This window comes from Dendrobates tinctorius, unplaced genomic scaffold, assembly GCF_039654945.1.
Source record: "Dendrobates tinctorius isolate UK_male_01 unplaced genomic scaffold, ASM3965494v1 ptg000270l, whole genome shotgun sequence".
NCBI lineage: Eukaryota > Metazoa > Chordata > Amphibia > Anura > Dendrobatidae > Dendrobates > Dendrobates tinctorius.
Genome location: NW_027361937.1, coordinates 11,116,580 through 11,141,233, shown reverse-complemented (window position 1 = coordinate 11,141,233; position 24,654 = coordinate 11,116,580). Strand labels below are relative to the sequence as shown.

The 24,654-nt window shown below is 44.2% G+C and overlaps 1 protein-coding gene across 3 annotated transcripts in view; it reads left to right on the top strand.

The window, feature by feature from the left end:
• Positions 1-24,654, top strand: part of MTCL2 (microtubule crosslinking factor 2) — a 125,855-nt gene that overhangs the window by 23,512 nt on the left and 77,689 nt on the right. For all 3 annotated transcript variants that reach the window (XM_073559435.1, XM_073559436.1, XM_073559434.1), the window contains exon 3: positions 5,708-5,866. In XM_073559435.1, the coding sequence (XP_073415536.1) occupies positions 5,708-5,866 (159 nt within the window). The remainder of the gene's footprint in view (positions 1-5,707; positions 5,867-24,654) is intronic.

The following is a 24,654-nucleotide window of genomic DNA, read 5'->3' as shown; positions in this document are numbered from 1 at the left end:
TTTGTACTAGCAGTTTCTGCTTCTTGCAAACAAAGACACTCAGTATTCAGGAGGCCGGTGCGAACTGTCAAAGTGAAGGGTAGTACGATACTATTGAGTGAAGATATGCACTTGATTGGGTGTTTTCAGGTAGCACTTGGGCATTTCTGGTGTGTGCCAATTTTGCATTGAAATGCCTTGAAATTTTTACTAGTTTAATGAAAACACAGAATGTAAAGATGTCAATAAGTTTTTATCATAGGTCATTATCCTTGCAGTCTCTCATTCTAAAGTTGAGGAAAGCAAATGGCCGCCATAGGGGTTATCGCTGACACACTGAGATTTGCTTGAGTCTGTCGAACCACATCTATGTCAGTCATCTTTTTTTCCAACATATAATTATTATACTACACACAACCAGCACAAGATACATGTTATTACAGTCTACTAGTTATAGACCTTCACTTTTGTACGTTCAAGCTTTGTTCACATGTGCATCATGGCTGCCATTTATAAGGGAGGCCACATTGATCTGTCATACAAAGGTGCTTGACGAGTAACCGTTGTTTTAATTTTTATTTAAAAAATCAGTAGTACACCTGAAAATTAGCAACTTTGTAATATATCTTATCAGAGAAATCATATGCTTTTTTTTCTGTGCCAAAATTGATCAGTTATTATCAAAATTGTGAGGTAAAATCTGCATTCAGTGAAGAACCTTTCCCATTACTGAACATTACTAAAAGAAAAAAAAAGCCACCGCACAGCTCCATCAGAGGACAAATAAAAAGTTCTACAACATAGTTTATGTGTAAAAGCGCCAAAACATAAATTATATATATGTACTATCACTGTAATCATACGGTCCTGAATCATAAAGCTGCCATATTAATTTTACCACATGCGGAAAAGCATGTAAAACAAAATAATCCTGAATTGCTGTTTTTCCTTCTTGATTACTATCAAACATCGGAATAGAAGGTGATAAAAAAATGTCAACTCTTCCCGCAAAAAACAAGCCATCACAAAAATGAGGAAGCATTATAGCTCTCAAAATATGGCAATGCAAAAACTTGTTCTAGCAAAAAAAAAAAAAAAAAGTCTTTTAATGTATGGCAGCAGGGGAATTGTGTTCATCTAGCACTTAGGGCTCCGTATATGGAGTTTGCAAACTATTATATGAAAATCTTTGCTCCAGGATGCTAATGGTGCTCCGTCCCTCCCGACTACGTGGGGTGTTTCCACATTCAGCAGAATTAAAATGCAATAACAGGCGATCAAAAGATCGTATCTGCACCAAAATGTTATAATTAAAAACGTCAGCTCGGCGCGCAAAATATAAGTCCTCACTCAACCCGAGATCATGGAAAAATGGAGACGCTACATGTCTCGGAAAATGACGCATTTTTTTAAAACAAACTTTGGATTTTTTTTTCACCATTTAATTAAAAAACAACCTAGACATGTTTGGTGTCTGTGAACTTGTAATGACCTGGAGAATCATAATGGCAGGTCAGTTTTAGCATGTAGTGAACATGGTAAAAAAAAAAGTCCAAAAAACAGTTGTGGAATTGCACTTTTTTGCAGTTTCCCGTTTTCGAGTACACGATATGGTAAAACCAATGGTGTCGTTCAAAAGTACCACTCATCGCGTAAACAACAAGCCATAACATGGCCATAATGACAGAAAAGTAAAAAAAAGTTATGGTTCTGGGAAGAAGGGGGGGGGGCAAAAAACAAACGCAAAAACTAAAAATGGCAGCAGAGTGAAGGGGTTAATCTGTAACCCATCTGTTTTAAGTAGCTCTCCGGTAATTGGAAAAGAAAAACAGCTAGGAAATTATCAATAGTGACATTTCCTTTAAATACATTTAATTACAAATGACAATCATTTTGTGTAGGAAGGTAATCGCTATAGAATTAATATGGTTGCTGTGTTGTTAAAGACAGAAACCTGTCATAGAATGTTAATACAGGTGCATGTGCAGCAGGAAGCTCCTCTGCTGTGACCTACACGCATTCTATACATTCAGAAAGACAGAGTGCGCCGACGTCTCATCGGCCACTTGTGGGATCTAAGCTGCACTAGTGAAGCACATCTGCCCACATATGAAGGGAGAAGGAACCTGCCACCATGATTGTGCAGTTCAATCTGCAGGCACCATGTTACAGCTGGAGGAGCTGAATAGGTTAATGTATACGGTACTTTTGTGAGAAAAGATTTAGTATAATCTGTGTTTTAATGATTCAATCCTCTGCTATTTCAGGGATTTTGGGTTCAGTCGTTGGTCTTATTAGTGATGGATGGCTGTCTTTGCATAAGTGTGCATACAGAGACAGCTTTCAGTCACTGATAGGACCGCCCACTGGACCCAAAATCCCAGAAAAAGCAGAGGATAAAATCATTAAAACACAAGTTATACTGAGACTTTTCTCAAAAAAACTATATATCAATCTGCTCCAATCCCCCGGTTCTACTACATGGTGCCTACAGATTGGACTCTTTTCGTGATGAGTGGTTCCCTTTGTGCACACGTTCGGAAATACTGCAGAAATTTCTGCAACCCTTCCGCAACTCCCGCCGCGGGTAAAACGCATGCGAATTCGCATGCATATTTCCTGCGAAAAACAAGCATTTTGCAAACGGATTTAGCTTGCAGAATGCTAGTGTTTTCCAAGTGATTTGAAGCATCGCTTGGAAAAGTGTTTGACAGGTTGGTCACACTTGTCAAGCATAGTGCTTGACAAGAGTGACCAACTTTTTACTATTGAATCTGCCTATGCAGCATCAGTAGTAAAAGATAGAATGTTAAAAATAATAGAAAAAATTAAAAATATTGTTATTCTCTCCTTCCGACGGCCCCTGATCTGCGCTGCGGTGCTCCCGGCATCTTCCTGTCCCAGTGATGCTTTGTGCGAAGGACCTGAGATGACGTCACGGTCGCGAGAGCGCGACGTCATCAGCGGTCATTCGCTCAAAGCATCACTGGGACCGGAAGATGCCAAGAGTGTGGTGAGAGGCGGGAAGGACTTCGGGGGGCCTCCAGTGGGTGAGTATATCTCGAATTTTTTTTTTTTTTTTAATTCTATTTTTTACAGGATTATGGTACACGGGCCCGGAGGACAGTCTCCTCTCCTCCAGACCCTGGGTACCATCCGCACATTGAGCGCTCACTTTACACATGGTGGGCATAGCCACATGTGTAAAGTGAGCGTTTCAATGCAATCCTATGGGTGCGGAATCACCGCGATTCCCCAAAAAGAATGGACATGCTGTGGATTTTTCCGCTATGCAATTCCGCAGCGGTAAAATCTGCATAACTAGGACAGCATTGCGGAATCCCATAGGATTGCATGGTATGCGTTTTTTTTTTTTGCGTTTTCGCTGCGGAGAAACGCCGCGAAAACGTGAAAAAAATGCAACGTGTGCACACAGCCTTAAAGTAATTCTCTGGGAATTGGGGATGTGGGAAAAAGTCATTGTGAATAAATTCCTAAGTTATTTGTTTAATTTGAAAATGTAATTTTGTTTTGTCTAGGAAAGTAATTGACGTAGCGCATTACAGTGGCCACTGTCCTCAGTTACTGATAGGACTTGCTCACACGATCGAATAAATCGGTCAAGTGCAAGCCGATAAAAATTCCAATTGCACTCGAATCAATGTTATTCAATGATGCAGGGCAAAACTGCATTTTTGTTTCACCTCATGCCGATTCAGCATGAGGACACAATTACATCATGCTGCTAGTGCATCATCCGATGATCGGATCACACTCACCCAGTCAAGTCTTTGGACTTGCACAGTCGGTGGAGAAATTTTGTTCTCCATCTTCTCTGCACTTGTGCGTCGATTCTTTTCATGCAAGAGAATTGGATCACACTAAGGGTACGTGCACACGCTGCGGATTGCAGTGCGGATTTGGCCACGCGGATTTTGTAAAATCCGCAGCTAAATCTGCAGGTCAAAAGATCTGCGGTTTTACCTGCGGATTGCTCTGCGGTTTTGCCCTGCGGTTGTTCATCTCTTCAATAGAGGAGATGGCAAACCACAGTGGAATCCGCAGAAAGAATTGACATGTCAACTCTTTCTGCGGTTTCAAAACCGCGTGGAAAAATCTGCACCGTCTGCACTGCGTTTTTTTTATTCCCATAGGGAATAATGGTACTGTACACCGCAGCAAAAACTGCTGCGGACCCGCAGGGCCAAAACTGCTGCGGAACCGCAGCAGAGCCGCAGCGTGTGCACACACCCTAAGGTGACATTCAGATAAACTGTGATAGTTTGATCTGAATGTCATTCGTATAATCAGCCCGATTCTCTTGCACGAGAGAATATTCGCAGGTGTGTCTCCTCCCCCCAAGCCCACTGAGAGAAACCTGCCCTAGTATGTTAATCCATCTGGTGCCGTTGAGCATGTGCAGTGGAAAGCTGTGCTGCTGAGACCAGGAGAGCGTGTCAATATGTGCCATACAGTATCTCCAGGCTACAGCAGTGGAGCTTCCTGCTGCACATGCTCAGAAGCGTCCTTCTTTTATCATTGTTAGGACAGGTAGGAGGGTTGACAGGAACTTATTGATTGCTCCCTTCTCTTATTTTAGGGAAGTTACCAGTTTCTGGAAATCTGGGCCACAACAACGTAATTGCAGATACTTCCCATACTTCCTATACTTTAGAACCCCTGTAATGTTTCACGGTCCTGGCATGGGGATGTATCCTTACATAACTAAGTAGTCTGCTATTCTAAAGTATGGGAAGGTTGGACAATCTCTGCAGTTGCTATATTGATTGTGGCCCAGCTTTTCCAGAAACTGGTAAAATAGAGAAGGGGGCAATAATGGATGGAAGCACGTGTAGGTCTATAATCCAGCTGTGTGCAAGAACATCTCTTGACAATCGCTGTACAGCTGGAGAACTGGGATTGCAGTCTATTTCATCATCCACGAGCTGAGCGCCAGCAGGAAAGCCCAGTACTCCTCCTGCTATGTGATGGCATTCCTCGCACTGTCCAGGCCCACAATGTACTCCCAGCACTCTCTGCTCTGTGTCTCTGTGTCAGTAGGATTCCTGAGGAATGGGCTGCTGACGATATGAGGTAGAGGCTGGTTCTGACCTTTTACAGTATATTATACATGCATTTGGAAGTTTGCAAAAACATTAAATAGATTCCATTATCATATTTTTTGTTATCCTTTTAATTTACCTATGATATGAGGTTTGTGTATTTGCATGCCTCCTTGTTTCCAACCCCCTAGAAAACAATGAACAAAGAATACACTCTTTTTAGGATGGAAATGAGGAGATGACTCATGGAAAATGACAAGGGCAACTCTGGGGGAAGTGATTACATGAGCTGCATTTTGCATATCCATTGTTGGCTTGGCTACAGCACTGTCTCCTCATCCAACGCGTTCACATCGAGCGATAGGATATTAGTCCATAACTTTGCCATTAATGCAACCCCATGTTATATGCAAATGGAGAAAAAAGTACTTAAGATTTCCCTCTGGTTAAAGGGTAAAGGCTAAATATAAGTGTGACTGTGGTGGTTGTTCCACCTTGTGCATTGACCTCTAATCCATAGTTTGGTGATGGGGTATCTGGCTACTATGAACCCCACACATATACACCAGTGTATAAACATGCTGTGGCTTCTTCCGTGTCCCTTTTAATACAGTATTGTAACACAGTATCTTCCTTGTTAACTGATTCTCAATCTTTTTAATCAGGTGGCCAAAGATGTCTCTGTTCGTCTCCATAATGAGCTGGAAGCGGTGGAGAAGAAGAGGACTAAGCTGGAGGAGGAGAATGAGGAGCTGCGTCAGCGACTGATCGAAACAGACCTAGCCAAACAAGTATTGCAGAGTGAGATGGACAAATTCAAGGAGGTAAAGATCTCATTCCAGATAAGAGTGGAGAAAAGAAATGCCTCATTACTAGAGCTGAGCGTCTCTGGTGGCATTTGAATTTGCCTGTTTACACGGCTTTTCCTGGGAAGTTCTCTCCAGTCCCTTGAGCCTACAAAATGTTATATGTTAAAAAATATTAAAAAACACAACACTTCCAGCTCCTCACTGTTACCCCTCCAGTCCTTGTAGCTTCTTTTGAATTTACGACGCTCCCGCTGTAAGGGTCCTGCACAAACATACAGATGGTCATGAAGTTTATTGAGATCTTACACGCATATGCACTGAACCTTCCTGGGCCTTGGAAAAGCCAGAAGTCCTGGCCCAGGGATTCTAGTGTGAGTGGCTGGAGAGGTGAGCAGCAATTGGCTGGCTGCCTAAAATAATGCAGAAAAATCTGTATTTTGGAGAACGTGGATATTTGTAAAACTTGAGCAGAATTCAATTATTGTAAAAAGAAAAAAAAAAAAAATTCTCATGCTCTAATCTCTATTAATGACATATACAGGTCTCAGACATATTAGAAGTGCTGCGAGATCCTCCTTAAAGAGCTATTTTAGTACATGCTCACATTTTGTAATTCTGGACCATTTGATCTTAAAAGAGTTTTAACTTTTTTTTTTAAATGACCGCTCCCAAGATAATGAAAAGAAGCGCTTCTTGCCTATCCCTACCCCCCCCCCCCCAATTGACCCATCACAGACCCTCCATTGATGCTTGCTCCCTGTCTTTACCAGTTAGTGGCTTAAGCCCCCGTCAGCGATATCGCTGCTGTCACAAGTTTTGTGACGCTACAGCGATCTCACCAGCGAGATCTCTGTGTGTGACACTTACCAGCGACCGGCCCCCCTGCCGGGTATCGCTGATCGTCTTGGAATGGCCAGGACATTTTTTTGATTGCTGGTCTCTCGTTGGCCAGCATACATCGCTGCGTGTGACAAGCGGGGAGACCAGCGATCAGCCAGCTGGCGCTGGTAACTAAGGTACATATCGGGTTTCTAAGCGGCGCGCAGCGCTTAGAAACACGATGTGTACCTTAGTTACCAGCGCGCTAGTGCAGGGAGCTGGTAACCAAGGTACACATCGGGTTTCTAAGTGCCGCGCGCTGCTTAGAAAGCGACGTGCGTCGCTTGTTACCCAATTGTCGCTGTTGCTGATCGCTGGTGAAGCTGGCTGTTTGGTAGCTCACCAGCAATCATGTAGCGACACACCAGCGATCCTGACAAGTTCATATCGTTGTCGGGATCGCTGGTGCGACGCTATGTGTGACGGGGCCCTTATGCAGTCGCCTACCATACTACATTACCACTCTACACTGGGAGCCATGATGACTGCCTGCAACCGCTGTGAACAAAGACAGGCAGCACTAGTGGAAGGTTAGATCAGGATCATCATGGGTAAATAATTAATGGCTAGTGTTTTTCTTTTGTTATACGCTGTGGAAACTAGTGTAAACTTTGTCAACTAGCCATTACCATCTTGAGCATTTGCCCAAAGCTTCTGACATTGTCAAATCTGTGCTTCTAGTGTAAGACGGTGAAGGGATAAACACAAGGAGAAATTGACTCCTAGCTGTCAGTTTTGTTTCTTACATTTACCGAAAGAATAATGGAGGAATCCCTTATTTTAAGGCTGTGTGCCCACGTTGCGTTTTTTAAGCGTTTCCGCAGCGCTTTTAGACGCGCATTTCTGCTGCGGAAACGCTTAAGAAAAGCATCCCATGGAAACATAATGGAATCCACACATGTTGTTCTAATGGTGCGTTTTTTTCCGCTGCGGAAACGCTAAGTGGAAAAAATCGCAGCATGTTCATTTAATTTTGCGGAAACGCGTGCGTTTCCGCATACATTCAGTTGTATTGCAAAAACACATAGGAAAACGCATGCTAAAACGCTTAACAAAAGCGTCAAAAACCGCTTCATAAAACGCATGCGTTTTCCCAGGAAGAGGGTGTGCGTTTCCGCTCAGGAATATTCTGCATGAAAAACGCTACGTGGGCACATACCCTAAAAGTTATATTTTGGGTAATATAATGATCTACTAACCGTGACATGTTAGGAAGAGTGTAGCAATCTCTCTTTTTTTTTTTTTTTTTTTTTTTTTTTTTTTTTTTTAATGCAGTTTTGGAATACTTGGGATTATCATTACTACTAACTTCCCCTAAGGCTGGAGTCACATTAGTGTATAACTAATGCATGGGATATATGTTAAGGCCCCGTTACACATAACGATGTCCTAGCGATCCCACCAACAATCCGACATGGATGGGATCGCTGGGACATTGTTAGGCTGATCGCTGGTGAGCTGTCACATAGACAGCCCCTCCAGCGATCAGGACCAGCGAGCAAGCTGGTTTCCAATGTAAACAGCGGGTATCTAAGAGCCGCGCGGCTATTGGTTACCCACTGTTTACCTTGGAAACCAGCGTCGGTGATCGTTGGTCTCCCGCTGCCACACGCAGCGATGCGCGCTGGCCAGCGGGAGACCCAACGATCAAAAAACGGCCCAGGATGTTCGAGCACGATCAGCGATACCCGGCAGGGGGGCCGGTCGCTGATGGATGTCACACACACAGATATCGCTGGCGAGATCACTGTGGCCTCACAAAATCAGCGATCTCGCTGGCGATATCGCTGTGTGTGACGGGGCCTTTAATGACACTCGGCCACAGCTCTGCTGTGAGCATGAGCCGAGTGTCAGGGCACTGTCTCACATCAGAGAATCTGAGCACAGCTGCGGAGGAGACTGAGAAATTAACTTCTCCATCTCCTCCATTGCTGGCATCAGCGGGAAATCGCACTGCACTTGGGTGATATCCGAGTATAGTGCGATTATTCACATGCACCCATAGACTTATATGGGTGTGTGCGATCCGAATTCGCATGCAAATGCAGCATGCTGCCTTTTTTTCTCCAATCGGAGCAGGAAAAAAAAGCCACTTGGTACATAAGCATAAGATTAAATTTGATACAAATGTAATCTGATTTTTAATTGGAATGCATTCGTCCGATTTATTCGTAAATGAGAGCGAGCCCTTAGTCAGATCTTACTGCTCTGTCTGCTCGCAATAACTTGGTGGGAGATGGGGAAGACACAAAGGATCACTCTCAGATCACATGCCCAGAAGGATTCTGTCCTGTAAGTATTCCATTTTCTACAGTCACATGGTGTTTCTTTCAGAGTCGTGCTTACAGCAATCCCTAGCTCTTTGGCTGGATGTACTGGAGGGAAGGTGGGGGGTGAAGGATTAGATCATAAGCAGCTGGAAGTTCTCTCCAGCGGTTCTCGTTTAAGTATGCAGAACTGCCCGAGTTTAGAAATACACAAAGAACACTTTCAAAAAATGCACCATGTTCTCAGTATGGAAGAAAGCCAAGTGTAGCGAGCCGCCAGAGATCTCAAGACATGTTTAGCAATTTATATCGTTGCCATTTTAGGAAGCTAGGGTGGTAGTATAAACTATGTTTTATAGTAGTAAGATTTGGTGTGCAGAATAAGAATAACAAAGAAAAAAGTCCAGCTCACCGTCTTTAGTACTCCTCATAGTCCGGGGGACCGAAGGTGTTTTTGCTTGAATGTAGTCAAATAATAGCATGATGAGAAGGATCCAGCTTTATGGGCTAAAAACTTTCTTTATTGGTGAATGAAATAAATTCCAAAAGTACGGTAGGTACTCTATGATCTGGCAATCTACACGTTTAAGAATGGATAACCCCTGAATCATGATGGCGCTGCTGCCTCTATGGTAAGTTCCGGAATGACAGACTATTTAATCGTACCATAGTGACAGCAGTGCTTTTCTGATGGGTAAACACTGAAACATGTAGATCGTCATATATTTTAGCCCTCACTTTTGTAATTGATTTAATTCATCAATAAATAATGTTTTTAGTCCGTGAAGCTGGATCCTCTTCTACACGCTACTATCATAAGAATAACCCTTATTAACCCATTTAGCCATAACGCACCCTAAAAGTTTGACATTTCCAAACTTTTCTTTGTATCAGTCAAAGCATATTGGTGTAGTTCTACAAATTGCAACAAGGAAAACCAAGCGAGCGCAGTTCCCGATGTGGAAGTATTTACAGCCACTGCTAACATTGCATAGCACAAAACCGTCTGTACTCTACTCACATAAACAGGACACTTTGATTTCTCCCAATGGCATTGCTGCAGAAAGTGACACCTTCTGTCTGAAAACCTGTCTTACATTGATACATTATGCAATAAGGTATCCTGAGGCTGAAACCTTAGGGTGTATTCACACAGTTCTTCACTGTTATCCTGTACCGTATGCCAGGCATGCCTCAAACCTGCTCCTATGTTCCTATTCACCCAGCAGAGGCCAAGCGAGTGTTCTTTTCTGCTCTATTGAATCTGTTCATATTTGTTACAGTTTTTTAAAATTTTCTTTTAATTCCTGAGATATATTTTGGAAAATGTCTGCAATGTATGTTTAAGAACACTGCAAAATGGAGTGTAAAAAAGACACTGCCTAAAGTGCTGTGTAGTTTGTGTCTCGTGTGTTTTTTTTTTGTTTTTGTTTTTTTAAGTTGATCTTGTACTAACTTGCAACTCAATCTACAGCTCATTGGGACACTCTTGACTTTTGAAGGGAACTTTTTCTGATAGGAATATTATTGTATAGGAACTTGCTTAAGTGATATGGATTCCTTTTGGGAGACAAGTATATTTTTGCTATAAAGTATTTTTCCCAATAGTTTCATTAAACCTTATGGAGCATTTTGCTTCTGCAGCCTTTATGTAACCCAGTACATAGCAGAGTATATTTACAATCCAATCCATCAGTAAGCACATTCTGGCTGCAGGATTTGTAATACTTGTGTCTCTTATCCTGAATCCTCTTCTAAGCTGTTTTCTGACCAAATCAAAATTCACATTTGACTTAAATATCTCCATACATCCTATAGACAGCGACTGCGTACAGAGCTTGGCTGTTTTTAGTCCCATAGATTGTATATAGAACAGAACACAGTAATTCCCCTGATCGGCGGCGGCCCTAACGATCAGGGACACCACCTACTCTGTGAAGTTGTAATTGCAAAGTATTTTGCCGTTGCAGATTTTCTGTTTGTAGAGCTCTACAGTAGAAAATTCCTGTTGGAAAATACCCTTGAAATATTACTATGGCTGTTATTAGACCTGTAGGACCTGAATTATTATTGAATTTACATTTTTGTTAGTGTTTTTTGCTGGGTTTTTCATGTGTATTTGTGTGCCTTAGGGCAGGGTTCCCCAACTCCAGTCCTCAAGGCCCACCAACAGGTCATGTTTTCAGGATTTCCTTAGTGTTGCTCAGGTGATAATTGCTTCACCTGTGCAATACAAAGGAAATCCTGAAAACATGATCTGTTGGTGGGCCTTGAGGACTGGTGTTGGGGAACCCTGCCTTAGGGTACTGTCTCCACAGTCAGTATTTGCAGCACTTTGAACGCAGTGTTGCCGGCTTTAGTACGTGCGGGGATTCCGCATGTGTTCACTGAACATAGACTGTAATATTTATCTTGCGGAGACAGCATCTCCGCAAGATAAATAGACATGCTGCGGTCTAGAAAGACGCAGCACATGTCCGATTATGCAGGGACGCCATGGGTGTCCCTGGACGCATAGTGGACATGGGATTTCTTAAAATCCCATCCACTATGCTGTAATATCTGGCCGCTGCAGATTGGACACTGTGGCTGTATGCAGCGTCCAATCCACAGCGTTCTTCCACATTGAAAGCACTTGAGCACACAAATCATCAAGGTCCGCTGCTGGCAGCTCCCTTTGCAATTGCTGACCTAGGACGTGCTCAATCGGACACAAGTCCTGAGACGCTGCAGCCGGCCATAGTAGCACATTTATGCTACGCGGGATGTTCATTGTAGCACAAGCAACATGTGGCCTGGCATTGTTGTTTTGTAAAATGGCTCCTGGGACACTCTGAAGAATTGGCCATTCCACGGTTCCATTTTATAGCAAGTAAACTAACATTTCACGTACCAAGCCTAGGAGTCAATTGGTGTCTAAGCAAATCATCCGAAGTCGTTTGCTTGATATGAGCAACTATAGGTCAGGGCTCTCAAAGGTTTTTATTGTGCAGAGCAAGATTGGAATGGAGCCCTGTCTTCTGCAGGGATGAGTACAGCTTTTTGTCTTGGACGCAACAATAGCCGGAGATTGATCTAGAGACCACGTGGACAACATCATGAAGAGGCCTTCATGTGAAAATACCCATTAGTCCTGCTCCTAGGATGGGGTGGTATAATGTACAATAGCGATCAGCGCTGTGGAGTCGTAAGCCAAATCTCCCAACTCCTCAATTTCCCGCACTGCGACTCCACAAGAATGAAGGAGGAGATTCACTGCTGAGCATGTACATTAAGTTCAGCACAGAGTCATTTTAACTAAAAGCCTAGATCATTCGATCAAGAATAAAACAGATTTATAGAACATTTCACAGCTTTCCCGAATTTTTATGAAAAAAATATTCAGCACATACTGCCTTGAACTATTGGACCCAAAATATTACATTGGCGAAGTCGGTTCATTTTATACCAACTCTGACTCCACTAAAATTTTGGCCGAAAAAGCGAAGCCATTAAAATAAACAATATATATAATACAGGTGCTCCTCACAAAATTAGAATATCCTCAAAAAGTTAATTTATTTCAGTTTCTCAACACAAAAAGTGAAAGTCATATATTATATGGAGTCATTACAAACAGAGTGATCTATTTCAAGTGTTTATTTCTGTTAATGATCATTATGGCTTACAGCCAATAAAAACCCAATAGTCATTATCTCAGTAAATTAGAATACTTTATAACACCAGCTTGAAAAATGATTTTAAAATCCGAAATGTTGGCCTACTGAAATGTATGTTCAATAAATGCACTAAATACTTGGTCGGGGCTCCTTTTACATCAATTACTGCATCAATGCAGCGTGGCATGGAGGTGATCAGCCTGTGACACTGCTGAGGTGTTATAGAAGCCCAGGTTGCTTTGATAGCAGCCTTCAGCTCGTCTGCATTGTTGGGTCTGGTGTCTCTCATCTTCCGCTTGACAATACCCCATAGATTCTCTATGGGGTTAAGGTCAGGCGAGTTTGCTGGCCAATCAAACACAGTGATACGGTTGTTTTTATACCAGGTATTGGTACTTTTGGCAGTGTGTGTAAAGAAAGAAAGAAGCGCAGAAAAAGTGCACACTCACAGCAGATGTCATAAATAGAAAGGGCTTTATTGGACATACAAATGCCAGACAGACAAAAGTGCAAGTTAAAATACCATTAAAAACAAGTGAAGAGGAATGTGGGCAGGCGAATATATAGAGTTAAATGTTGGATTCCAAAATATGCAAATATATTCTATCAATTAGCTGCATATATAATATATATGTATATCCCAACTATAATATATATTCCCCAAAGCACAAAGAATGATACCAAAGTGATACTCTAAAAAAATAATAAAAATTGTATCAAAGACTTGCAGGAGAAATATATATAAATTTTAGAAAGACTAAACGGCCTACTTAAATAATGAATTAAACAGATCAATACATATATCTAAATAGATCACAGAATATATATCTCCAAACATTTACATTTTTCATAGATGAATCACATATGCCAATGGTGTATATGAAATGATTGAAAAAAACAGCCAAAAGGCCAAGTAAGAACAATCCTGTGATCATCAGAAAAAAAGTTCTTTTTTCTCATGCAAGTCATATTAAGAAAAATGGATAAGTTACATTATAATTACCCAGGGGAATTGCACTCTGCCCACAGTGCCCAACACGTGTCGCGGCCCACTGCAGCTTCGTCAGGGGAAGTAACCAAGAATCAAACAGAACCTTATTTATAATGCAATTGCAATCACTACAGTGGCAGTGTGGACAGGTGCCAAGTTCTGCTGGAGAATGATATTTCCATTTCCTAAAAGCTTGTAGGCAGAGGGAAACATGAAGTGCTCTAAAATTTCCAGGAAGATGGCTGCGCTGACTTTGGTCTTGATAAAACACAGTGCACCTACACCAGCAGATGACATGGCTCCCCAAACCATCAATGATTGTGGATACTTCACACTAGACCTCAAGCAGCTTGAATTGTGTGCCTCTCCACTCTTCCTCCAGACTCTTGGACCTTGATTTCCAAATGAAATGCAAAATGTACTTTCATCTGAAAACAACACCTTGGACCACTGAGCAGCAGTCCAGTTCTTTTTCTCCTTGGCCCAGGTAAAACGCTTCTGGCGTTGTCTAGTGGTCATGAGTGACACCAGCAGCAGTCCACTCCTTGTGAATCTTTCCATAATTTTTGAATGGCCTTTTCTTAACAATCCTTTCAAGGCTGTGGTTATCCTGGTTGATTGTGAACCTTTTGCTACCACACTTTTTCCTTCCACTCAACATTAATATGTTTGGATACAGCACTCTGTAAGCATCCAGCTTCTTTAGCAATGACCTTTTGTGGTTTACCCTCCTTATGGAGTGTGTCAGTGACTGCCTTCTGGACATCTGTTAAGTCAGCAGTCTTCCCCATGATTGTGGAGCCTACTGAAACAGCCTAAGGGACCTTTTAAAGCACATAGGAAGCCTTTGCAGGTGTTTTTTGTTATTCCAATTTCCTGAGATAATGACTTTTGGGTTTTCATTGGCTGTAAGCCATAATAATCAACATTAACAGAAATAAACACTTGAAATACATCACTTTGTTTGTAATGACTATATGAGTTTCACTTTTTGTATTGAAAAACTGAAATTAACTTTTTGATATTCTAATTTTGTGAGAAGCACCTATGTGTGTTTTAACTTGGTTCTGCTTTATAATTGATAAAATGGCTCTATACAGTGCCTTGCAAAAGTATTTGGCCCCCTGGAACGTTTCAACCTTTTCCCACATATCACGCTTCAAACATAAAGATACCAATTGTAAATTTTTGGTGAAGAATCAACAACAAGTGGGACACAATTGTGAAGTTGAACAAAATTTATTGGTTATTTTAAATTTTTGTGGAAATTCAAAAACTGAAAAGTGGGGCGTGCAATATTATTTGGCCCCTTTAACTTAATACTTTGTTGCGCCACCTTTTGCTGCGATTACAGCTGCAAGTCGCTTGGGGTATGTCTCTATCAGTTGTGTACATTGAGAGACTGAAATTCTTGCCCATTCTTCCTTCGCAAACAGCTCGAGCTCAGTGAGGTTTGATGGGGATCGTTTGTGAACAGAAGTTTTCAGCTCTTTCCACAGATTCTCGATTGGATTCAGGTTTGGACTTTGACTTGGCCATTCTAACACCTAGATACATTTATTTGTGAACCATTCCATTATAGATTTTGCTTTATGTTTGGGATCATTGTCTTGTTGGAAGACAAATCTCCGTCCCAGTCTCAGGTATTTTTCAGACTCCAACAGGTTTTCTTCAAGGATGGTCCTGTATTTGGCTCCATCCATCTTCCCATCAATTTTAACCATCTTCCCTGTCCCTGCTGAAGAAAAGCACGCCCAAACCGTGATGCTGCCACCACCATGTTTGGCAGTGGGGAATGGTGTGTTCAGCGTGATGAGCTGTGTTGTCTTTACGCCAGACATATTGTTTGGCATTGTTGCCAAAAAGTTCGATTTTGGTTTCATCTGACCAGAGCACCTTCTTCCACATGTTTGGTGTGTCTCCCAGGTGGCTTGTTGCAAACTTTGAACAACACTTTCTATGGATATCTTTGAGAAATGGCTTTCTTCTTGCCACTCTTCCATAAAGGCCAGATTTGTGCAGTGTACGACTGATTGTTGTCCTATGGACAGACTGTCCCACCTCAGCTGTAGATCTCTGCAGTTCATCCAGAGTGATCATGGGCCTCTTGGCTGCATCCTTGATCAATCTTCTCCTTGTTTGAGCTGAAAGTTTAGAGGGACGGCCGGGTCTTGGTAGATTTGCAGTGGAATGATAGTCCTTCCATTTCAATATGATCGCTTGCACAGTGCTCCTTGGGATGTTTAAAGTTTTGGAAATCATTTTGCATCCAAATCCGGATTTAAACTTCTCCACAACAGTATCATGGACCTGCCTGTTGTGTTCCTTGGTCTTCATGATGCGCTCTGTGCTTCATACAGAACCCTGAGACTATCACACAGCAGGTGCATTTATACAGAGACTTGATTACACACAGGTGGATTATATTTATCATCATTAGTCATTTAGGACAACATTGGATCATTCAGAGATCCACAATGAACTTCTCGAGTGAGTTTGCTGCACTGAAAGTAAAGGGGCTGAATAATATTGCACGCCCCACTTTTCAGTTTTTGCATTTCCTCAAAAATGTAAAATAACCAATAAATTTCGTTCAACTTCACAATTGTGTCCCACTTGTTGTTGATTCTTCACCAAAAATTTACATTTGGTATCTTTATGTTTTGAAGCATGATATGTGGGAAAAGGTTGAAAAGTTCCAGGGAGCCGAATACTTTTGCAAGGCACTGTACATCCTCATTGTGCAGTAAAGGGTTGTTTTCTATGTATTTGGTTAGGGGCCTGGCATTGTCAGCAGATTACTCTTCCTATCCTTTTGCCTCCAGCATAAAAGATAATTGACATCCAGAAATGCACCCACCATTCAGATGTAATCCATTTTGTACCTCTGCTGGGATAGCAATATCCAGGACTACATGTCGGCCATTGCATTGTTCTTTCTATAGTTAGAGATGCTAGCTCACCTGCATTGTCCGTCTTTCTAAGGCTACTTTCACACTAGGGTTTTTTGCGCTGCGTTTTTGCTCATGCATTTATTCCCCCTATATTTAACATGGGTGCGCATTGTCATGCGTTTGTACGCACATGTGTTTTTTTGTAGTGTGCGCCCGGGCGCACAAAATGCATCCTGTGGCATTTTTTTTGTGCGTCCGACCTGTCTCAAAAAAAACGCATGCGCACGCAATGCGCACAAAATTCACCCAAAACACATTAAAGTCTATGGGAGCGCTGACGTGTGCATGGTCATGCGCACGTCAGCGCAAGAAAAAAAAACGCATGTGTTTTTTGCAAAAAAACACATGATGCATTTTTTATGCGCGTTTGCACTGCGCACGCAGCGCAAAAAAACGCAAGTGTGAAAGTAGCCTAAGTTACTTCTTCCTGGATTTCTCATTTTAATGAGCTTCAATAAATGAGCTGCTTTAAACTGGAGCTGGAGAGCTCTCTATTTTCCTTGGATTGCATTGTTCTGTGCCTCGGAGTAACACGTTTGACACTTGCTTTTTACCATCCGGACATGTTGGGGTCAATGTGTTTAACACCGCAGGAGGCTCACAGATCAGGAGGCGAGTGGTCTGGTGGCCTTGAGAGATGCGCCTGGGTGTAAGCTGCTGAGAGCAGATGGTTGCTTTGTGAGATTTACAAAGATAAATAATCGCTGCTCGTTGTCTGTTACATTGGGATATCGAGCTAAGAGGGTTTTCTGTATTCACGTAACGTTTCCTTGGTGCATTGATGTAAATCAAGTTTCTGTGGATAGCAGTTGTGACTCTGTAAGTGAGAACAACTGTCACATTAACATGTTGAGGTTAACAAGATGGCATACCGCCTTGGGTACATGTGAGCCTCCATGAATACATTGAACAATAACCATCAATGTCAGTATGAAGGATCCAGTGCTTGTATGCCATGCTATCCAGTATCTGTCACGCAGCCCAATTACTGGTACCTATCAAAAACATAAAAGAACATATGCATATATGATGCAGTCAGGGAGACTTGGTTATAGATGCAGTGTGTACATATACACAAAGCCACACTAAGGGTACCGTTACACCTAGCGATGCACCAGCGATCCCGACCAGCGATATGACGCTGTCAGGATCGCTGGTGCATCGCTAGGTGGTCGCTAGTGAGCTGCTACACAGGCAGATCTCACCAGCGACATCGCTGGGGACGGGGATCGCTACTTGACTGTCAGACGCGGCGATCCTGACGTCCTCCCGCCCGCGTCTACGCTTCGCTCGTCGGCGCCATAGGAAGCCCAGCAGGAAGCTGACGACGAGAAATGATCCAGGAGCTTCTCGCGCGATCAGCGATAACCAGTGGGGGAGCCGGTCGGAGGTAAGTATCACATGCAGCGATATCGCTAGCAATATCGCTGCAACGTCACAAAATCGGTGACTTTACAGCGATATTGCTAGCATTATCGCAGTGTGTAATGGGGGCTTTACTCACACACTTGGTGCTAACATGAAGGATAAAAAGCCTGAACTACTTAAACATTGTCCAAGGGTATACAGTATATTACACCTTGAGAAATCCTCTTCTGTTTCTTAATGGCCCCAGATGTTAATCTCCTGAGTATGCGGGGGTTTTGACTCTCCCTCAACATTGTCTATAAGGTTGTTTTTTTTTTTGCGAGATTTGTTGTCTTTGGAGCATTCATCTGTGTGTGGCAATGGTCAGCTATGTGCACATGTGGTTTGTGAATGCCTCAAAAACATCAAGTTGTTTTAAGCAGAAACCCCTTCTGGGAACAATCTGCTTTTTTTGGGGGAAGGGAGGGGGTTCTTTTAAAAATCCTCATACCAACATCAAAGTGCAATTCTAACACACCCTCCACCATATATGTGCTACAGTGAGTACGGAAAGTATTCAAACCCCTTTAAATTTTTCTCTTTGTTTCATTGCAGCCATTTTGTAAATTCAAAAAAGTTCATTTTGTTTCTCATTAATGTACATTCTGCACCCCATCTTGACTGGGAAAAAAACAGAAATGTAGACGTTTTTGAAAATTTATTAAAGATAAACTGAAATATCACATTGTCATAAGTATTCAGACCCTTTGCTCAGACACTCATATTTAAGTCACTTGCTGTCCATTTCCTTGTGATCCTCCTTGAGATGGTTCTACTCCTTCATTGGAGTTCAGCTGTGTTTAATTAAACCGATAGGACTTTATTTGTAAAGGCACACACCTGTCTATATAAGACCACACAGCTCACAGTGCATGTCAGACCAAATGAGAATCATGAGGTCAAAGGAACTGGCCAAAAACTCAGAGACAGAATTATGGCAAAGCACAAATCTGGTGTCAGGAACACCGCACTGCACTTGCTCACTGAGCCAGTGCACGTGTCCTGAGTAAGACAAACTGTGCTCAGAGATACCGGTGGAGCGGGCAGCAGCAGAGAAGATGCGTGCTTCAGACCCGCAGGACCTGAAGCAGGTGACTGCTGGGGGCGTGGCCTAAACTCCAGAGCGCTAGGAGCTGCAGGAAAACTCCTAGAATGGTAACTACGGGACAAAGTTACTAATTGGCATAGACAGGGACATAAACCAGATCAGGCCGGGGGCAAGGCACGAGATAGCAATTACCAAAAGGGCTAGACAGAATGGATAGTCAAGACGTAGCCAAGAAGTCAGAAACCAGAGAAGCAGATATACAGTACAGTACAGAATCAACAGGCAAACTCACAACGGGGGACAGAACCGGATCAGAACCATATAAGCAAGCTAGAGGACAACGAACAGGCACACAGGGGTCAACACACTCGGCCAAAGGCAAAAGTATAACTGACAGGGATTGGAGTTTCTCAGGGCTATAAAAAGTTCTCCCTGAACTAAAGAGAGGCCACAATAATTAACCCCAGGCGTGCAGGTCAAAGCCTGCACTAATCTCAAGATATTAACCCCTGATGTGCAGGTCCAAACCTGCACTGGGATCATGACAGTACCCCCATCTCAACGGGGGGCCTCTGGACCCCCAGACTTCCCCAGGTACTTGGCATGGAAAGCCCGAACCAGGCGATCTGCATGTACAGAGTGAGCAGGGACCCATGAGCGATCCTCCGGTCCATATCCCTTCCAGTGGACCAGATATTGCATAGAGCGGCGCACCCGCCAAGAGTCCACAATATGTCCGACCTCATACTCCAAATGACCCTCCACCAACACTGGAGGAACAACAGACTCAGAGTCCTCCTTGACAGACCCCACAGGTTTCAACCGAGATTTATGGAACACATTGAATATCTTTAAGGAGGCGGGTAGACGCAACCTATATGCCACCGGGTTGGCTATCTCCACAATCTCTTACGGACCAATGAACTTTGGTCCCAATTTAGCTGATGGCACCTTCAAGTTGATGTTACGTGTGGAAAGCCAAACCTTCTCCCCCACCTGAAACGTGTCCCGGGGCCCTCTTTTTGTCAGCAAAATATTTACCTCACCTGGGCCCGAGAGATATTAAGCTGGACTTCAGCCCAGAGGTTTTTTTAACCGTTGGACGGACCCCTCTGCCCCTGGACAACCGGAATCCACCCGTGAAAACTCCCCAAAATGAGGATTAAACCCATAATTGATTAGGAATGGGGACATGTTGGTGGACTGACTCACCCGGTTGTTAAAAGCGAATTCCGCCAACGGTAACGCATCACACCAATCCTCCTGTCTGGCGGAGGTCAGACACCTGAGAATTTGTTCCAGGGATTGATTGGTGCGTTCCATCTGACCATTACTCTCCGGGTGATATGCCGACGAGAAGGAGAGTGAGATACCCAATTTCATACAGAATGTCCTCCAAAATTTGGCCACAAACTGCACAACTCTGTCAGACACCACATTCAGGGGTACCCCATGCAATCGGACCACATGCTGCACAAACAACCTTGACAATGTTTCTGCTGAGGGTAGTGCTGCCAAGGGAATGAAATGGGCCTGTTTTGAAAACCTATCCACCACCACCCAGATCACGGTATTGCCCCTGGAAGGTGGAAGACCGGTGATAAAATCCATGGAGAGATGAGTCCATGGTCTATCAGGAACCGGTAAAGGTATGAGTTCCCCAGCCGGCCGCTTATGCGAGCTTTTGGAATGGGCACAAACTCCACAAGCAGCAATGAATTTCTTGACATCGGACCCCAGTGAAGGCCACCAAAAAACCCTGGCTACTGCCTCTCTAGTGGCCGTGATACCGGAATGAGCATTCAGCCTAGACTCATGAAACTCCTTCAGAAGTCTAGGCCACAATAAATCTGGAACAAACAATTTGTCCCCTGGCCTGGTCGTCGGAGCTAGGAACTGAGCCCTCAAAATTTCTTGTTCCAACTCTGAGACCCCCGCCACTACCACCCCTTAGGGAAGAATGGAGGACGGCGGCTCGGGGGGAGACACCGGGTCAAAACTTCTGGACAGGGCATCCGCTTTAACATTTTTGGACCCTGGTCAAAAAGTAATGGAGAATTGAAAGCGTGAAAAAAAAAAAAAAAAAAAGTGACCAACGGGCTTGTCTAGGAGTAAGCCTCTTAGCAGATTCAAGGTATGCCAAATTTTTGTGATCAGTGATAGGGTGAGCTGCCCCTTCCAAAAAGTGCCTCCATTCTTCGAATGCCAGCTTGACCGCAAGAAGTTGTCTATTGCCTACATCATAGTTTCTCTCGGCGAATGAGAACTTCTTCGAGAAGGCACAGGGTTTGAGATTAGTAAGGGTGGCTGGACCCTGGGACAACACTGCCCGCACCCCTACTTCAGAAGCATCCACCTCCACAATTAATGGTTTGACGGTGTGAGGTAGCGCTGTCATTTAAGTAGGGAATCACTCGCTTGGCAGCCACAAAATCAGATCCGGCACAGGTTTTCCATACACTCAGAATGGTCCATGCGGTTTATTAAACATCATAAATCATGACCAGCAGTATATAAACGGCATATCGTCCATGACAGAGCTTCACTCTGTTAGCAATATCCAATACGCAGGCTTTTCAGCCTCACAGTTATCTCACCCTGTCAGGATTCTCTCATGGCTGCTTCTCCATACTGCAGACATTCATTGCCTCCAGGGAACTCGCAGGCACTTGCAGACATTACAGCGTCCACACGTGCTGTTAGGCAGGAAGCCCCATCTCAGCGGGACCTTCCACACTGGACCAACCGGGTCCAAGCATTCACCCCCCATGTGACCTACCCTGGCCACATTATATGGTCCATAGCCACGCCCACTGGGTCACATGACTCTGACCTCATCACAGGTCCTTCAAGCCTGTACACACTCTTTACAATAGTGCTTTAAACACACCCCTGGGTGGGTTTGTAGGTTACCAGGTCTGCCCATCTCTCTAGTTACCTTGAGACTTCTCCCTTACACATTGAAACAACCCCTCAGCAGTATCACTGCTGATCAACACATAAGTCTCCATCCCAAAGCCACCCACTTTGGGATACATAACGGCCATTCAGTATTCTGCCATTCATCCTTTCTCCTGGGACATCCATACAGCGCCCCCTAGCGGACACAGTGGTTATTACACCACATACCTCCCCCCTCTGTTCAAACTTGTGGGGTTGAACACACAACATTACACCCGGGTCTTGCGACCGGGCACTCACTACACATTGCCCCACAGGTCGAGAGAACCGTCTCCATGTGTCATATGGCCTCGTTCCTACGTTAGACCTCCCCCGCCTCCAGCGGTCAGAATATCGGTCGTTGTCTTTGACCCTCCAGTCACGGTCTATCTGCGTCGTCAGACACTGGTTAGTCACCATCCTTTCTCTATCTAAGCGTCTTGTAACAAATGGTACCCCACCACATCTAAGTTTACTTTTCAGTGCATTAACCTCACAGTTCTTTGTATCTGCTGTTTCTGTAGCAGCCTCCAGTTCACACTGTAATCTATGGAGCAACGTATTGGCACATTGAGCCTCTTTCTCTGCTTCTTCTACCTGGCGTTTCAACTGTTTCAGACGCACATCTTTTCCCTCCGCCAGGTCTTGGTACTGCTCAGAATTACGCCTTTCATCATCCATTTGCCTTAGTACAACCTTCAGTTTTTTCTCCGTACGACATACTTGTTTGCTAGCAGATTATCGCACTTTAATTTCTGCATCAAGCTGTTCCTCCAGTAGTGCAACCTTTGCTTCTAAGTCCTTATTGTGGCAAACTAATTGCTGACGGGCATTCTCATTCTTCTGAGCCTTACTACGTTCTGTCTTCAGATCAGCATCCATCTGGTCAACCTGAAGTGTGGCCTTTCTCAGCTTGTCATTGGCTAATTCAACGTTGCCGTGTTCTTCCTGCACTTCTTCAAGCTGAACAATGGGAGACTCTAACCGCCTCTTTTTTTCTTCCAAAGCCAGAGCACCTTCACCTCTGTTGTTGGCAATCACATCAGCCAGTTCATCTTTTTCCTGCTGTGCTTGTCTTTTAGCACACTCTGCAGCAGCAAGCTCCATCTGCAAACGAATCACCTCTGCTTCCATACTTATCAGTTTCTTTTGTCTTCACACTGTTCCTCACTCAGGCCTGGCCGCTGTAAGTCTTCGTCTCACCTCTCCCGCAGAAGAACTCTTACAGTCTTTGTTAGTACTCCTACCTCTTCTCTGAGGGACTTATTCAGACCTTGCGACGATGCCAGGTGACCTTTGAGCTCGAAGACTTCTTTCTCTAGCTCATCCAGTCTGTGCTCCCTTTCTCTCTGAGCCACAGTCCCCCCTAGAGTCTGAGTCGCGCCGATCATTCGAGTCAACCCTCCAGTTACCCTCTGACCGTGTGTCCACTCCAGTCACCTCATCTCCCAGCCCACCATCTGTCTTGTTACGAGACGTCAGGTCCGTCAGTTGGGCAGATGTACCTTTTCTTTTCCCGGTCAGTTCTACCTCTGACCTGTCCACATCAGGAGCCGTCACTGTCTCAGGGTCTGCTGGCCCCACAGTCGAAACGTCTCCATCGTCCGACCATACGTCATCAAACAAAACAAAGTCTCCACCCCTCTTAAAGGTATGCACTAAGTTTGGTGGCATACTACCACCTTGACACTTCCCCTTTGTCATCTCAATCATAACTCTGTCCACCGTAAATTCATAATGACCCCATGGTCGCAGCGAACCCTGAGGTTTTTCTCGGTCAGAGATAAAACGAGAGGAGTTCCTGTCAGTCACCTGACTCTTTGAGTCCAGCCTACCAGGGACTCCTTCCCAGTGCAGCATCACGGTACACACCTGTGGCCCGTCGTTATCAGGAAAATACATTCCGCACTCCTCAAAACTCATACACACTGCGGTTCCCCAGACATACCCACTGACGCAACCAGTGCTGCCATTTCCTGAACCACCCCAATTTGGGTCACTGCCCCCTTCTGGGACTCCACCCCCTTTTGGGCTACCACCTCGATTTGGGTCACCGCCCCCCCCTTCTGGGACTCCACCCCCTTTTGGTCTACCACCCCGATTTGGGTCACTTCCCCCTTCTGGGACTCCACACCCTTTTGGGCTACCACCCCGATTTGGGTCACCACCCCTTTCTGGGCCACCACCCCGATTTGGGCCACCGCCCGCTTTCGGGATTTCCCCTTGTCTGTTCTGCAGAACTTCTTATGCCACAGTTCACACAGTACAGTTTGTCTTTTAACGATACCACACAAGTCCTTGCTGGCACCACCACAGCTCCTGCTGTCACCGACACCACCGGCTGCTGTTCACACACAGCGGCTGGAGTCCTCTTCTTAACCCAGCCGAGTTACAGGAAGCCGCTTGTTCCCTTCGTAACCCCGCCGAGTTACTGGAAGCCGCTTGTTCCCTTCATAACCCCGCCGAGTTACAGGAAGCCACTTGTCACCTTCTTGACTCCCACTGAGCCACCGCAGGCTGAGTTGAGAAAAGAAAAAAATAACACCACAAACACTCACGTGTCCTGTCTGTGTGCTATTCAGGACCTACCGTCTTCGCCTGAGACCGTCCAACACACAGGGCGCACCGTGTGCTATTCAGGGAGCCGACCCTCCTCCC